This window comes from Rana temporaria, chromosome 4 (assembly GCF_905171775.1).
Source record: "Rana temporaria chromosome 4, aRanTem1.1, whole genome shotgun sequence".
In the NCBI taxonomy this organism is placed as follows: Eukaryota; Metazoa; Chordata; class Amphibia; order Anura; family Ranidae; genus Rana; species Rana temporaria.
The window spans coordinates 465,428,169-465,442,796 of NC_053492.1; the positions used below are offsets into that span (position 1 = coordinate 465,428,169).

Here is a 14,628-nt window from a genome sequence, read left to right on the forward strand (position 1 = left end):
AAGCAAGCAAAGGGTCTCATCTGGCCCCAGTTTGGAGAACACTGCTCTAGGTTATCCGTTTTTAGAAAATATCTAATGTTTTGGGGGTTTTACATAATCTTCAGGCCTAAAAATATATTTAAAACGTGCACAAAAGAATGCAAAAATGACTCTGGCAGTGAAAGTGTTATGCCCCGTACACACAATTGGAAGTTCCGACAGCAAAAGTCCGATGTGAGCTTTTGAACGGAAATTCCGACTGTGTGTAGGCTCCATCTGACTTTTGCTGTCAAAATTTCCACCAACAAAAGATTGAGAGCTGGTTCTCAAATTTTCAAATGGAAGAAAAATCAGAAAATCCGATCGTCTGTACCAATTCCGACACCCAAACTTCCAACGCATGCTCGGAAACAATTTGATGCATGCTCGGAAGCATTAACCTTCATTTTCTCGGCTCATCGTAGTGTTGTACATCACCGCGTTCTTGACGGTGGAAAGTTCAGAGAACTTTTGTGTGACCGTGTGTATGCAAGCCAAGCTTGAGTGGAATTCCGTCGGAAAGACCATCCAAGGTTTTTTCCGACGGAAAATCCGATCGTGTGTACGGGGCATTAAACGATCACTTCTGCTTAGGGCAGGGTGGCTACAGACCTAAAACCTAGAGAAATGTTTACAAACTATATGGCTGCTTTGAGCACAGTGAGCATTTTATGTTATTAGAGACTGCAGATAGCTTGTTGTTTCCAATCCGACAAAATTGGTAGACTCGCAGTGAGATAGGTCAATCATTGAGCCCAGGCCATTATCTTATTTCTTGCGTTTTGGGTTGTCCCGATACCACTTTTTTAGGACCGAGTACGAGTACCGATACTTTTTTTCAAGTACTCGCCGATACCGAATACCGATACTTTTTTTTAAATGTGTCCCCAAATGCAGCCATGTCCCCCCACAAATCCAGCCATGTCCCCCCACAGATGCAGCCATGTCTCCCCCCCATATCCAGCCATGTCCCCCCACAAATGCAGCCATGTCCCCCCATATGCAGCCATGTCCCCCCCCATATCCAGCCATGTCCCCCCATATCCAGCCATGTCCCCCCCCATGCAGCCATGTCCCCCTATATGCAGCCATGTCTCCCCCCATATCCAGCCATGTCCCCCATATCCAGCCATGTCCCCCATATGCAGCCATGTCCCCCCATATGCAGCCATGTCTCCCCCCATATCCAGCCATGTCCCCCATATGCAGCCATGTCTCCCCCCATATCCAGCCATGTCCCCCCATATGCAGCCATGTCTCCCCCCCCATATCCAGCCATGTCCCCCATATACAGCCATGTCCCCCATATGCAGCAATGTCTCCCCCCATATCCATCCATGTCCCCCCATATGCAGCCATGTCTCCCCCCATATCCAGCCATGTCCCCCATATGCAGCCATGTCCCCCTTACCTGCATCCCGCTGCCGCCGACTGGTTAATACGCGCGGGGAACATTACAGCTTTCATTTGAATAGCTGTAATGATTCGCGCTGCGTATAGACACTCCCCCTTGCTCGGGATTGGACAGTTCACCCGAGCAAGGGGGAGTGTCTATACGCGGCGCGGTGGGAAACACTACAGCTAGCTATTCAAATGAATGCTGTAATGTTCCCCGCGCGTATTAACCAGTCGGCGGCAGCGGGGATGCGGCGGGATGCGGCGTAACGGCGGCGGGATGCGGCGTAACGGCGGCGGGAGGGGGAGTATTCTATTTCGGTATCGGGGGTATTTGCGGGAGTACGAGTACTCCCGCAAATACTCGGAATCGGTCCCGATACCGATACTAGTATCTGTATCGGGACAACCCTACGGAACATGCCTGCTCTGTGCAGAATAATAATGAAAATTATAATGTCTCCTTTATTAGCTGCTACAGAGAAAACCTTGTTATTTGTGAGGGTAATCCTTTAGCTTTCTATGCCTTACAATGAAGGTATGAGAAGAAATGCTGTAATATTAATCTGTGCATGGTGTAAAAGACGGAAATTGTTAATTACTTATCAGCCATGTTTCCAGTCTGCAGCAGCCCCCCCCCCCCCCATAAGGTAATCTGTTGTCTCCTTGCCTTGCTGTATGTTTTGTTTCATTGTGAAGGTAATGAGATGCAACCCGACAGTAATGAACTTATTGCAAACAGCTCTCTGCACATACATATATCTGGAGAACCAAAACATAGAAATAATACTAATTAGCAACCAAGTACTATGCTAATCATTGACGTGAGAACATTCTGGGCCAGATCCACGAAGCGCGGCGCTTCTCTCCGTCCGGCGTAGTGTATCTCAGATACACTACGCCGCCGTTACTTACTTTTTTTTGTATCCTCAAAGACAGGGCTCGACAAATCCCGGTCGCCAGGTCGCCATGGCGACTAGAAATAGGGTCCTGGCGACTTGGCTTGGAAGGGGGGCGCCATCTGGTGGTGAGCTGGCGCCATCTGGTGGTGAGCCGTTGGTATTACAAGTTATTACCACCAGATGTGTAAGCTGGCGCCATCTGGTGGTGGCCGTTGGTATTACAAGTTAAACAGCAATTCTAATGTCATTTTTCACTATTTTCACTGCCATCTTCTTCCCTCTAATTAGAACCCCCAAACATTATATATATTTTTTATCCTAACACCCTAGAGAATAAAATGGCGATCTTGCAATACTTTCTGTCCGTGGGGGTATCCCAGTGCGCATGCTCGAAATTAAACCGGAACAAGCCAATGCTTACGACGGTGACGTCATTCTACGCAAAGCCCTATTCGCGAACGACTTACGCAAACGACATAACATTTTCAAAATTCGACGCGGGAACGACGGCCATACTTAACATAGGATACGCCTCATATAGCAGGGGTAACTATACGCCGGAAAAAGCCGAACGCAAACGACGTAAAAAAATGCGCCGGACGTACGTTCGTGGATCGCCGTATCTAGGTAATTTGCATACTTGACGCGGAATTCGACGGAAAAGCCACCTAGCGGCCAGCGTAAATGTGCACCTACGATCAGGTTACGCATAGATAGCCCTAAGATCCGACAGGTGTAACTGTGTTACACCGTCGGATCTTAGGCTGCAATTCTAGGCCAGCCGCTAGGTGGCGATTCCATTGCGGTCGGCGTAGAATATGCAAATGACTAGTTACGGCGATTAACGAACGTCCGCTTTGCCCGTCGATCTAAATTTACGTAGTTTCCGTAGAGATGCGTCGCGTAAAACTAAGCATGCCCTCTAGGTGGTCTAAGCAATGTTAAGTATGGCCGTTGTTCCCGCGTCGAAATTTAAAATTTCACGTCGTTTGCGTAAGTCGTCCATGAATGGCGCTGGACGCCATTTACGTTAACGTCGAAACCAATGACGTCCTTGCGACGTCATTTAGCGCAATGCACGTCGGGTAATTTTACAGACGGAGCATGCGCAGTACGTTCGGCGCGGGAACGCGCCTAATTTAAATGGTGCCCGCCCCATTTGAATTAGGCGGGCTTGCGCCGAGCGAATTTACGCTACGCCGCCGCAAGTTTACAGGTAAGTGCTTTGTGAATCAGGCACTTACGCTGTAAACTTGCGGCGGTGTAACGTAAATGGGATGCGTTACGCCGTCGCAGCGTAACGTATTTGTATGTGAATCTGGCCCTCTATTCTTGTATAATGAATGGGAATAGGCATACAGGTACAGTATTTTCCTTGTGGTCACACAATGGATTTGGGTTATTATTATTATTATTATACAGGATTTATATAGCGCCAACAGTTTACGCAGCGCTTTACAACATCAGTTATGGAAGTCTTAACTATTTGTTGGTGTCACCTGTTGGCTTCCTTGAATGCAATTTGTTTTATACCTCGCGTTTGGTTGTCCTGTGTTCAGTGATATGGCGCAATTCCTCAAACTGATAAAAAATTTTGTGTTCTTGTCTTAACTTACGTAAAAAAATACACTTTCACAAAAACGATTGTGGAACTCTTTTTAATGTGTGCTAAATCTCACACGGTGAATAGCACACAGTTTGGTGATTTTAATCTTAGGATATTGAGTGATTGATGGCAATCAGCTAATTTGTAACTCAACACAAGTATCTGGAAGCATTTACTAAAGGAATGATGAGAGGAAATGGAGAACAAAGCTTTCAGTGTTTTCAAATGCTATATAAAAGACAGCATCCCTGGCATCCCTTTAAATGATCATGGTCTTTGTTGATCCATGCCAGCAATCTGTAAGCCATCCTTGATAGCTTGCACAACAAAGGGATGCCAGATTGCCATTATATACACTATGGCCCAGATTCACATACATTTGGGCGTAGCGTAGCGTAATCTATTTACACCACGCCGCCGCAAATTATTTGAGCAAGTGCCGTATTCGCAAAGCACTTGCTCCATAATTTGCGGCGGCGTATTCAAATTAAGCGTGCCCCCGCGCCGATTGAACTGCGCATGCGCCGGACTGAAAAATAGCCCAGTGCGCATGCTCCAGCTCACGACGGAAAACGTCAATGACGCCGACGTGAGCGTCAACGACGTAAAGTCGTATTCAAGAACGACTTAGTAGAACGACTTAGTAAAACGACGTAACCGACGGAAAAAGACGACGCGGACCCGACGCCATACTTGACATGGCATACGGCGGACTGGCGTAAGGTTACCCCTCATATAGCAGGGGTAACCTTATGCTTACGGAAACGACAACGACACAGCGCAAATCTGTTCGGGATTCGGCGTATCAGGCTCATTTGCATAGTCAAATGAGACCTGAACGTAAACGCCACCTAGCGGTCAGCGTTGTATTGCATTTAGGATCCGACTGTGTAAGTGACTTACACCAGTCAGATACTAGCCTAATTCCGGCGTATCTTGCTTTGCGAATACAAAACAATGATACGCCGGCGGGAATTTAGAATTACGCCGGTGTATCTGTAGATACACCGGCGTAACTCTTTTGAGAATCTGGCCCTATATTACCAAAAGTATTGGGACACCTGCCTTTACACGCGCATTAGGCTTAATGGCATCCCAGTCTTAGTCTGTAGGGTTCAATATTGAGTTGGCCCCGCCCTTTGCAGTTATAACAGCTTCAACTCTTCTGGGAAGGCCGTCCACAAGGTTTAGGAGTGTCTATGGGAATGTTTGACTATTCCTCCAGAAGCGCATTTGTGGACAAGAAGGCCTGCCTCAAAATCTCTGTTCTAATTCATCCCAAAGGTGTTCTATCAGGTTGAGGTCAGGACTCTGTGCAAGCTAGTCAAGTTCCTCCACCCCAAACTCGCTTATCCATGTTTTTATGGACCTTGCTTTGTGCACTGGTGCGCAGTTATGTTGGAACAGGAAGGGGCCTTCCCCAAACTGTTCCCACGAAGTTGGGAGAATTAAATTATCCAAAATGTCTTGGTATGATGACGCCTTAAGAGTTCCCTTCACTGGAACTAAGGGGCCAACCCCTGAAAAACAACCCCCCACACCATAAACCCCCCTCCACCAAATGATTTGGACCAGTGCACAAAGCAAGGTCCATAAAGACATGGATGAGCGAATTTGGGGTGGAGGAACTTGGCTGACCTCAACCCGATAAAACACCTTTGGGATGAATTAGAATGGAGACTGTGAGCCAGGCCTTCTCATCCAACATCAGTGCCTGACCTCACAAATGCACTTCTGGAAGAATGGTCAAACATTTCCTTGGACAAACTCCTAAACCTTGTGGAGGGCCTTCCCAGAAGAGTTGAAGCTGCAAAGGGAGGGCCAACTCAATATTGAACCCTACGGACTAAAATTGGGATGCCATTAAAGTTCATGTGTGTGTAAAGGCAGGCGTCCCAATACTTTTGGTAATTGAGGCCCAGATTCTCGTAGACGCGCCTATCTATAGGCGGGCGTAGCATATCTCAGATACACTACGCCGCCGTAACTTAGTGAGGCAGGTCCCGTATTCACAAAGAACTTGCGCCCAAAGTTACGGCGGCGTAGTGTAACTGTGCCGGCGTAAGCCCGCGTATTTCATAGTAGGCTGGTGTGGGCGTGTTTTATGGTAATGAATAGTTACCCGACGTGATTGACGCTTTTAACAAACGGCGCGGCAAATAGTCAATGCTTTCGACGTGAACGTAACTTACGTCCAGCCCCATTCACGGACAACTTACGCAAACAACGTAAAATACGACGCTGTTCGTACGTTTCCGACGCCCATACCTAACATGACTTACATAACTTGGGCGGAACGAGTGTCGTATCGGATCACCCCCCGTTGACTGCACCTTTCCCTACCTACCTGGACGGGTCTTTTTGGTTGGCTTCCGGCCGGAGCTCCAAATTTGACATGCCTAATTTTATCGTTTATATGTAAGTGCGTTTTTTTCATCTTTTTAATAAATGTTACCTACGTTATTACACTATTGTGGCCCTTATGTGTCTTCCATGATTATCGGGACCCCAAATTTCCATCGATTGGCTTGAGACGGAGGTGTACTTGCTATTCAGTCTTTCTACAATTCAACTGCCATAGTGTTTACCTACACGCCTTCTGGGGTCTTCTTTTAATTAAGAGACCGCTGGTCATCTGGTAAGCAGACATATTGATTTATGGTGGAGGTTTTTCTATTTATTGGATCGTCACCACAGCCTTTGATCATCACTTATGGACTGTTTCTTCTGTTTCCTTCACTTCACTGGGGATCAGGACTTTCTTTACGTTTTAGATCATTTATGGACACTGATCCAAGTCATGACTTTTAGAAAAAAAAATTCTTTTTTTGTATAGCGCATCTTGTTTTTTCCACCATAACATGACTTACTCCTGCTTTATGAGGAACTAAGATACAAAGGCGTAAGAGACTTACGCCGCTCGTATCTAAGCCGAATTTATGCGTAACTGATTCTAAGAATCAGGCGCATAGATACGACGGCTCTGATTCGGACTTACGACGGCGTACGTGGCGATAAGCCGTCGTAAGTCCTTTGAGAATCTGGGCCATAGTGTGTATATGTATTGTATGTAGAAAGGCCTGTGTCTGCAGATGGCTTCATCATGAAATGTTTAGCATCATTATAGATTCCAGCAGGGCCAGCCCTATGATGGGACCGGGTGGTACCATGGGTACCAGGCAGCACTTTTAGGGGGGCAGCATTCTGCCGCCCGCCAGACAGCCCACTCCGCTGCCTGTGAGGACACTCGCAGCCGGAGGGGAGCAGTCTGAGAGTGAGAAAGGCGGGCGCCGCTCCCTCTGAGCAACCTGTTGTGCCGAGAATGGTTGCCTGTCGGAATCTGTTCCCCCTAGCTCTTGGCTCCGATCGGAACTCCGCCTCTCCAGCCCTCTGCATTGCCGCTCCCTCCTACTCTACCCACGAATGCTAATGATCCTAGTACCGCCCGCCTCTTCAGCCCTCTGCATTGCCGCTCCCTCCTACTCTACCCACGAATGCTAATGATCCTAGTACCGCCCGCCTCTTCAGCCCTCTGCATTGCCGCTCCCTCCTACTCTACCCACAAATTCTTATGATCCTAATACCGCCCCGTCCCCGATACAATGTAATTACTCATTATGGCTGATTGGATAGCAGCGTTTGCCCCCGGGAGACAGCCTGTGTACAGGATATATCTATGCCTATGCCTATGTGGTTCGGATGACTTTGACTATTTTCCTCTCTTGTCTGTCCTGAAGAAGCCTCATGGCGAAACGCGTAGACGCACAGGGGACATTTATAGGCAACAAACATACCTGACATCTTGTATGGTTTTCTTTTTAATGTTGTTTTATGTAACTACTTTGTAATAAAATTATATATTTTTTGCTATTCCTGTCTGTGTTGCCTATAAAGTCCGACCATTGGTTGCTTTCCTTAAGCAATTTTGTCTGTATCACATGAATAGAGCCATGACAGGTCCTCTTTATACATGTATAGAGCCATGACGTGATTTTTTTTGGGGGGGGAGGGGCATTTCATTATTGGTCCCAGGCAGCACAATGTCTTGGGCCGCCACTGGATTCCAGTATAGAAGATAGCTGAAGTGAAAGAAAAGATGAAAGTTAGTGGTCTCCAAACTGTGGCCCTGGGGATGCGGCCCTTTGCTTGCCTTTATCTGGTCCTTGATGCTGTATTCCTGCCACTGACACCAACAATGGGGCATAATTCCTGCCAATGACAACCAAAATAGGCCACTGAAATCAACAATTTCTCCCCTGAATACCAAGGATTGTGCATTGTTGACTCCCACTGGGCACAGTCCAGCCCGATAAAGTCGGAAGGACAGGAAACTGGCCCTTTATATAGAAAGATTGAAGAGTGAAGACCCATGGTCTAGATTAACAAACTTTTTGTTTTGCCTGAATATATTCAATTACATATTCAACCTATTAAATTTGAATTCAGATCATGTCTTGATATTGTTTTTTTATTATTATTTATAGGACCCCAAGTTACGAGAACAGTTGGAAGTTGGGAGCTTTGGAGGAAGGTTGGAGTATCGCATGTTCACCATCGTCTACGGTCCAGATCTGGTCAACATCTCATATTTAAACTTAGTGGCATATCAAGATGAAATTGCCAAGGTAAATTTCAGTTATTTTGTTCTTTTTTATGTATAAATTAGAAATGCCAACATTTTGTTATTGTAATTAATTTGGAGTCATACATTTCAGTGTAAAAATAGCACAAGAGCTTGTTCAAGGAAATCCTCCAGTGTGCCATAGACTCGGTAACTGATGAGAATCAGTTATTTGGGAGCAAGACGCCTTTGGGTGCAGACATGGGACTTCAATTAGAGGTTTAAATAGAACCTTTACGGCCCTGGTGCAAGAAACTATGAAGGGTCCCCCTGACCCCTGGGTGGGGCGCTCACCTCCAAGCCCAGGGCCCTTTCCTCTGAACCCAGTGGCGGAATGCCTGGGCCTGGTCACAAGTGTGACCTTTGCAGCCCTGCTAGTTCCTCCACTGGCGTTGGTAGTTTTTTATTTTGTTTATTATTTTTTTATTATTTTGTTTACCATTTTATTATTATTTTTTGTTACAATTTAATTTTTTATTATTTTTTGCAATTTTATTAGGAGCCTCATTGGGGGGCATTGGTGAGATATCAGGGGTCCAAACAGACCTCTGATGTTGTACCTTTCAGACAAAGAAATGAGATTGGGGGGTGACCGGGGACAGACTGACAACTCATGGGGCCCCCCGGGCAATAGATTAATGGACCACACAGTATACACACACACACACACATACAGTATACATACACAGTATACACACAGTATACATACACACAGAATACACATACACACACTGAAAAGGTACTGGAGAGGCGGGGCAGATATAATCTTGCGATTTTTAGACCAAAAGGATGTCGCTAAGGCACATTTCAGAGACAGATGTAAAAAAACACAGATTTTTACATACTGTCCCTGGTTTTACTGAGGCTGGCAACCCTGATGGGGCCCCCTAGTGGCATGGGGCCCTCGGGCAGTGGCAAAAAGGGGCCCGGTCATTGACCAGCAATATGGTCCGGGGCTGAAGTGGTTAATGCATAGATTGCATTAAAGCGGAGTTCCACCCAAAAGTGGAACTTCCGCTTAATCCACTCCTTGCCCCCTTACATGCCACATTTGGCATGTCATTTTTTTTGGGGGGGGGGGAGTGGGGGCTTCAGGAGGAGTGGGACTTCCTGTCCCACTTCCTACTTCCGCCGAGGGGCGGCTAAGGCTAATAGTCATATCGCCTTTTGGCAGCCCCTCCCTGTAGGCGATCGCCTGGGACACGTGTAGGCGATCGCCTGTCCAATCGGATGGCGCAGTGGGTGCCCGGCCGGCGCGTCGCTGGAACGTGGAGCAGGTGAGTGTATGTTTATTAAAAGCCAACAGCTACACTTTTTGTAGTTGCTGACTTTTAATAAACATTAAAAATGACTGAAACGCCCCTTTAAGGTGAAAAAAAATAATAATTTACAACTCCTTTAACCCTCTCTCCTACTACCTTTTTTCAAGTTCTACCAGGGCTCAAGTCCTGTGAGAATGCGTAGGAACGGAGTTCCTGCACTTTTTTCACAGCAGGAACGCAGTTCCCTTTGCAGGACTAGAGCAGCCGAGCCACCCGAGCCAATCCTTCACTAAGCGGCGATGCCCAGCTCGAGTCACTGTCAGGGGCAGGCGAACCTTAGTAATCCTTTATGTTACTGGCCGCTTCCTGTATATTTATTCATCGTGAAGTGTGCGGGGATTCCGTCACTTCCTCGATGCCGCAATGTCTCCTGGGAGCTTTTGTCATTGTTCCCAGGAGACATTGCGGAGGTCTGCCGCGAGTTATCGCGGGATTTAGAAAGAACTTGCTTTATGTACCCTAGTAACATAAAGGATTACTAGGGTACAGTGGATCGAAAAAAAAAAAAAAACATGTGGTTTAGTAATTATGCATATGAGCGTATCATTTTTTTTTTGGTGGGGAAGTGGATCTTGGGTGGGAGTTCCCACACTTTTTTCCCCAGGTCTTGACTCCTGAGTTCTACATTAAAGCTTTGAAAATATCTAAAGTGACTGGCGCCCAATTTCTGTTCTAAACTCCCCATTATAGCCATGGGCTTGCCCTGAGGTAAATGTTGGCTCGCCCCTTGCCTCTGGAGGTCCCTCCTTGCCCCCAGTATATCCAGGGGGGCGCTACAAATACCTTGTAAGTCATTGTCCAAGAGCAAGCAAGCCAATGATTGTCACCCTTGTTCCAGGTCAGCGAAGTCATGAACCAGAGGGTTAGGATGGGTTAAAATGGGAGAGTTCCAGTTGCCTAATAACGGCAGAAGGGTTCTCTCTGATGAGTTTTCTCACATTGACAGTGTTGATCAATATGTCACTTTTAGCATACGATATCACATATTGCAGCTTGATGAGTCAGGCCCGGTATACGTAAAACGCGCTTGGTTAGCCCTCCCTTTCATTTGCCGCGCTTCGGTTTCTAAGCCTTCGGGATGTAAACTCCGGTGCTTACGTTGGCTGATTTATTAATCAAGTTATACAGTAATCCTGACTGACTTTGTCTGACATTTGCGTCTTTCTTGATGGCGTTTTCCCCATGGTGACATGCAGATTTACAGTAATTAAGTCTGTCAAGGAATGACAGCCCGGTGGGGATTTGTAGTACATATTTATGTACGGCGAGACGGAAGTTCATTACGGTGTTTATAATAGATTTTGTGTATAAAATTGTTACATATGCAATATTTACCTTAATTGAGTTTATGCGGGAAAAGAAGGTTTTGTGCAGAAATACTTGTCTCTGGATCATTTGTACTATTTTGTTACTGGCCCATTGACACAATGTGGGCCAGATTCAGGTACAATTGCGGCGGCGCAAACGTAACCCGTTTACGTTACACCGCCGCAAGTTTTCATTGTTAGTGCCTGATCCACAAAGCACTTACCTGCAAACTTGCGGCGGTGTATCGTAAACACGTCCGGCGCAAGCCCGCCCCAATTCAAATGGGGCGTGTACCATTTAAATTAGGCGCTTTCCCGACGTGCTTCGCGCAAAATTACGGCGGCGCGACGTGCGTAACGTACTTACGCCGAAAAAATAAAATAAAATTCAAAATCGACGCGGGAACGACGGCCATACTTTAACATGGCTCGACTAAAGTTAAGCCATGTTGAAACAGCCTTAACTTTGCGACGGGAATCTATTACTAGCGACGACGTAACAGCCGCGAAAACCGTCGTGGATCGCCGTTAATCCTCATTTGCATACCCGACGCTGGAATACGACGCAAACTCCACCCAGCGGCGGCCGAGGTATTGCATCCTAAGATCCGACGGTGTAAGACAATTACACCTTTCGGATCTTAGGGCTATCTATGCGTAACTGATTCTATGAATCAGTCGCATAGATACTCTGAGAGATACGACGGCGTTTCAGAGATACGCCGTTGTATCTCTTCTGTGAATCTGGCCCAGTATTCTTAAGCAATATGAAGAAGGACTCTGGATCCATCGGGGGAAAAAAATGATCTCCTAAGCCATTATTTGGCTGGCTGAGCACGATAATTGCGAGCTTTTGAGGCACTGTGCCTGCAGAAAAGAACTAAACAGTGGCCCGGATTCAGATAGGAGATACGACGGCGTATCTCCAGATATGCCGTTGTATCTCTGAGTGCGCTCGGTCGTATCTATGCGCCTGATTCGGAGAATCAGTTACGCATAGATTTCCCTAAGATCCGACCGGCGTAAGTGTCTTACACCGTCGTATCTTAGGCTGCATGTTTACGCTGGCCGCTAGGTGGCGCTTCCGTATAGTTACGCGAGGAATATGCTAATTAGGTATTTACGCAGATTCAGAAACGTATGTCCCGCCAGCGCATTTTTTTAACGTCGTTTACGTTAGGCTTTTTTCGCCGTATAGTTACCCCTGCTATATGAGGCGTAGCTAATGTTAAGTATGGACGTCATTCCCGCCCCGAGTTTTGAAAATTTTACGTCGTTTGCGTAAGTCGTTCGCGAATAGGGCTGGACGTCATTTACGTTCACGTCGAATCCAATACGTCCTTGCGGCGTACTTTGGAGCAATGCACACTGGGATATTTCATGGACGGCGCACGGACGGGTCATCTTAAATTTAAATAAAACACGCCCACAACATCCCCATTTGAATTAGGCGGGCTTACGCCGCCACACATACGTTACGCCGCCGTAACTAAGGGCGCAAGTTCTTTCTGCATACGGAACTTGCGCCCAAAGTTACAGCGGCGTAACGTATCTAAGATACGTTACGCCCGCAGATAGATAGAGCATTCTATCTGAATCCGGGCCACACTCAATAGCATGCATCTTCACACCACCAATTCAATGGTCTAAAGCCGGGGGTCTCCAAACTGTGGCCCGAGGGCCAGATGTGGCCCTTTTCTAGCCTTTATCCGGCCCTTGGGGCACTATTCCTCCCACTGACACCAGCAATGGGGCACTATGATAACAATGATGGGATACTATTTCTCCTACTAATACCAGTTAGGCCTCGTACACACGATAGGATAACCAGAGGACAACGGTCTGATGGACCGTTTTCATCGGTCAAAACCGACCGTGTGTGGGCCCCATAGGTTATTTATCCATCGGTTAAAAAAAAGCCAACTTGCTTTAAATTTAACCGATGGATTCCTAACCGATAGGTCAAAACCGATCGTTTGTAGGCATGACCACCGGTTAAAAATCCGCGCATGCTCAGAATCAAGTCGACGCATGCTTGGAAGCATTGAACTTCATTTTTTCAGCACGTCGTTATGTTTTACGTCACCGCGTTCTGACCCGATCGGTTATTTAACCGATGGTGTGTGGGCGCGACGGACCATCAGTCAGCTTCATCGGTTAACCTATGACAACGGTCCTTCAGACCGTTCTCATCGGATGGACTGATCGTGTGTACGAGGCTTAATAGGGCACTACTCCTCTACTGACCACCAACCCTGAGGCCATATTTATTCTCATTGATGCTGGGCTCGGGACATTTTCTACCCCTGCTGGCCACAATCCGGCCCAAAAGTCTGAAGAACAGAAAAGTGGCCCTTTGTTTGAAAAGTTTGGAGACCCCTGTTCTAAAGGAACTCATACTGAGGAGAATGGCTGCCATTGCCAGATTCTAGAAAAATTAGGGGACTTGACCACTTAAGCCCCGGACCATTATGCAGGTAAAGGACCTTGCCCCTTTTTGCGATTCGGCACTGCGTCGCTTTTACTGACAAAGTGGCGATCGTACCACGTGGCTCCCAAATAAAATTGGCGTCCTTTTTTTCCCACAAATAGAGCTTTCTTTTGGTGGTATTTGATCACCTCTGCGGTTTTTAGTTTTTGCGCTGTAAACAAAAATAGAGCAACAATTTTTACAAAAATTCAATATTTTTTACTTTTTGTTAAAATAAATATCCCCAAAAAATATATAAATTTTTTTTTTCCCTCAGTTTAGGCCGATACGCATTATTATTCCTATTTTTGGTAAAAAAAATTGCAATAAGCGTTTATCGATTATTTTGCGCAAAAGTTATAGCGTAATATATATTTTTACTAGTAATGGCGGTGCCCCCCCACCCCAAAGCACCTTTCCCCACGTTGATGGGGACAAGGGCCTCTTTCCGACAGCCCTTGCCTGGTGGTTGTGGAGGTCTGCGGGCGTGGGGCTTATCGGAATCTGGGGGCCCCCAGATCCCCGAACCCCCTATGTGAATGAGTATGGGGTACATTGTACCCCTACACATTCACACAAAAAAAGTAGTTTAGGCTGCTTTCACATTGAGCAGCGGAGGTGCGTTGATGGTATAGCCGCGCTATTTTTAGTGCCGCTATACTGTCGTATTTACCGCGATATTCGGGCGCTAGCGGTGAGGTTTTAACCACCGCTAGTGGCCGAAAAAGGGTTAATACCGCCTGCATTGCGGGCGGTATTACCGCGGTGTTACTGCGGTTTCCCATTGATTTCAATGGGAAGGCGCGGTATAGGAGCGGTAAACACCCCGCTCCTATACCGCTCCAAAGATGCGGCTAGCAGGACTTTTGAAACGGTCCTGCTACCGCACCGCTTCAGTGTGAAAGCCTTCGGGCTTTTACATTGAAGCCTGCAGGGCAAGATTTATTCATGCGGTATAGCATCGCTATTTTTAGCGCTGTACCGCAT

General features: G+C 46.7%; 1 protein-coding gene across 1 annotated transcript in view; it reads left to right on the forward strand.

Annotated features, from left to right (window-relative positions):
• Positions 1-14,628, forward strand: part of PLCB1 (phospholipase C beta 1) — an 825,411-nt gene that overhangs the window by 460,451 nt on the left and 350,332 nt on the right. Inside the window, exon 4 of the mRNA XM_040351701.1 lies at positions 8,406-8,546. Coding sequence (XP_040207635.1) covers positions 8,406-8,546 — 141 coding nt within the window. The remainder of the gene's footprint in view (positions 1-8,405; positions 8,547-14,628) is intronic.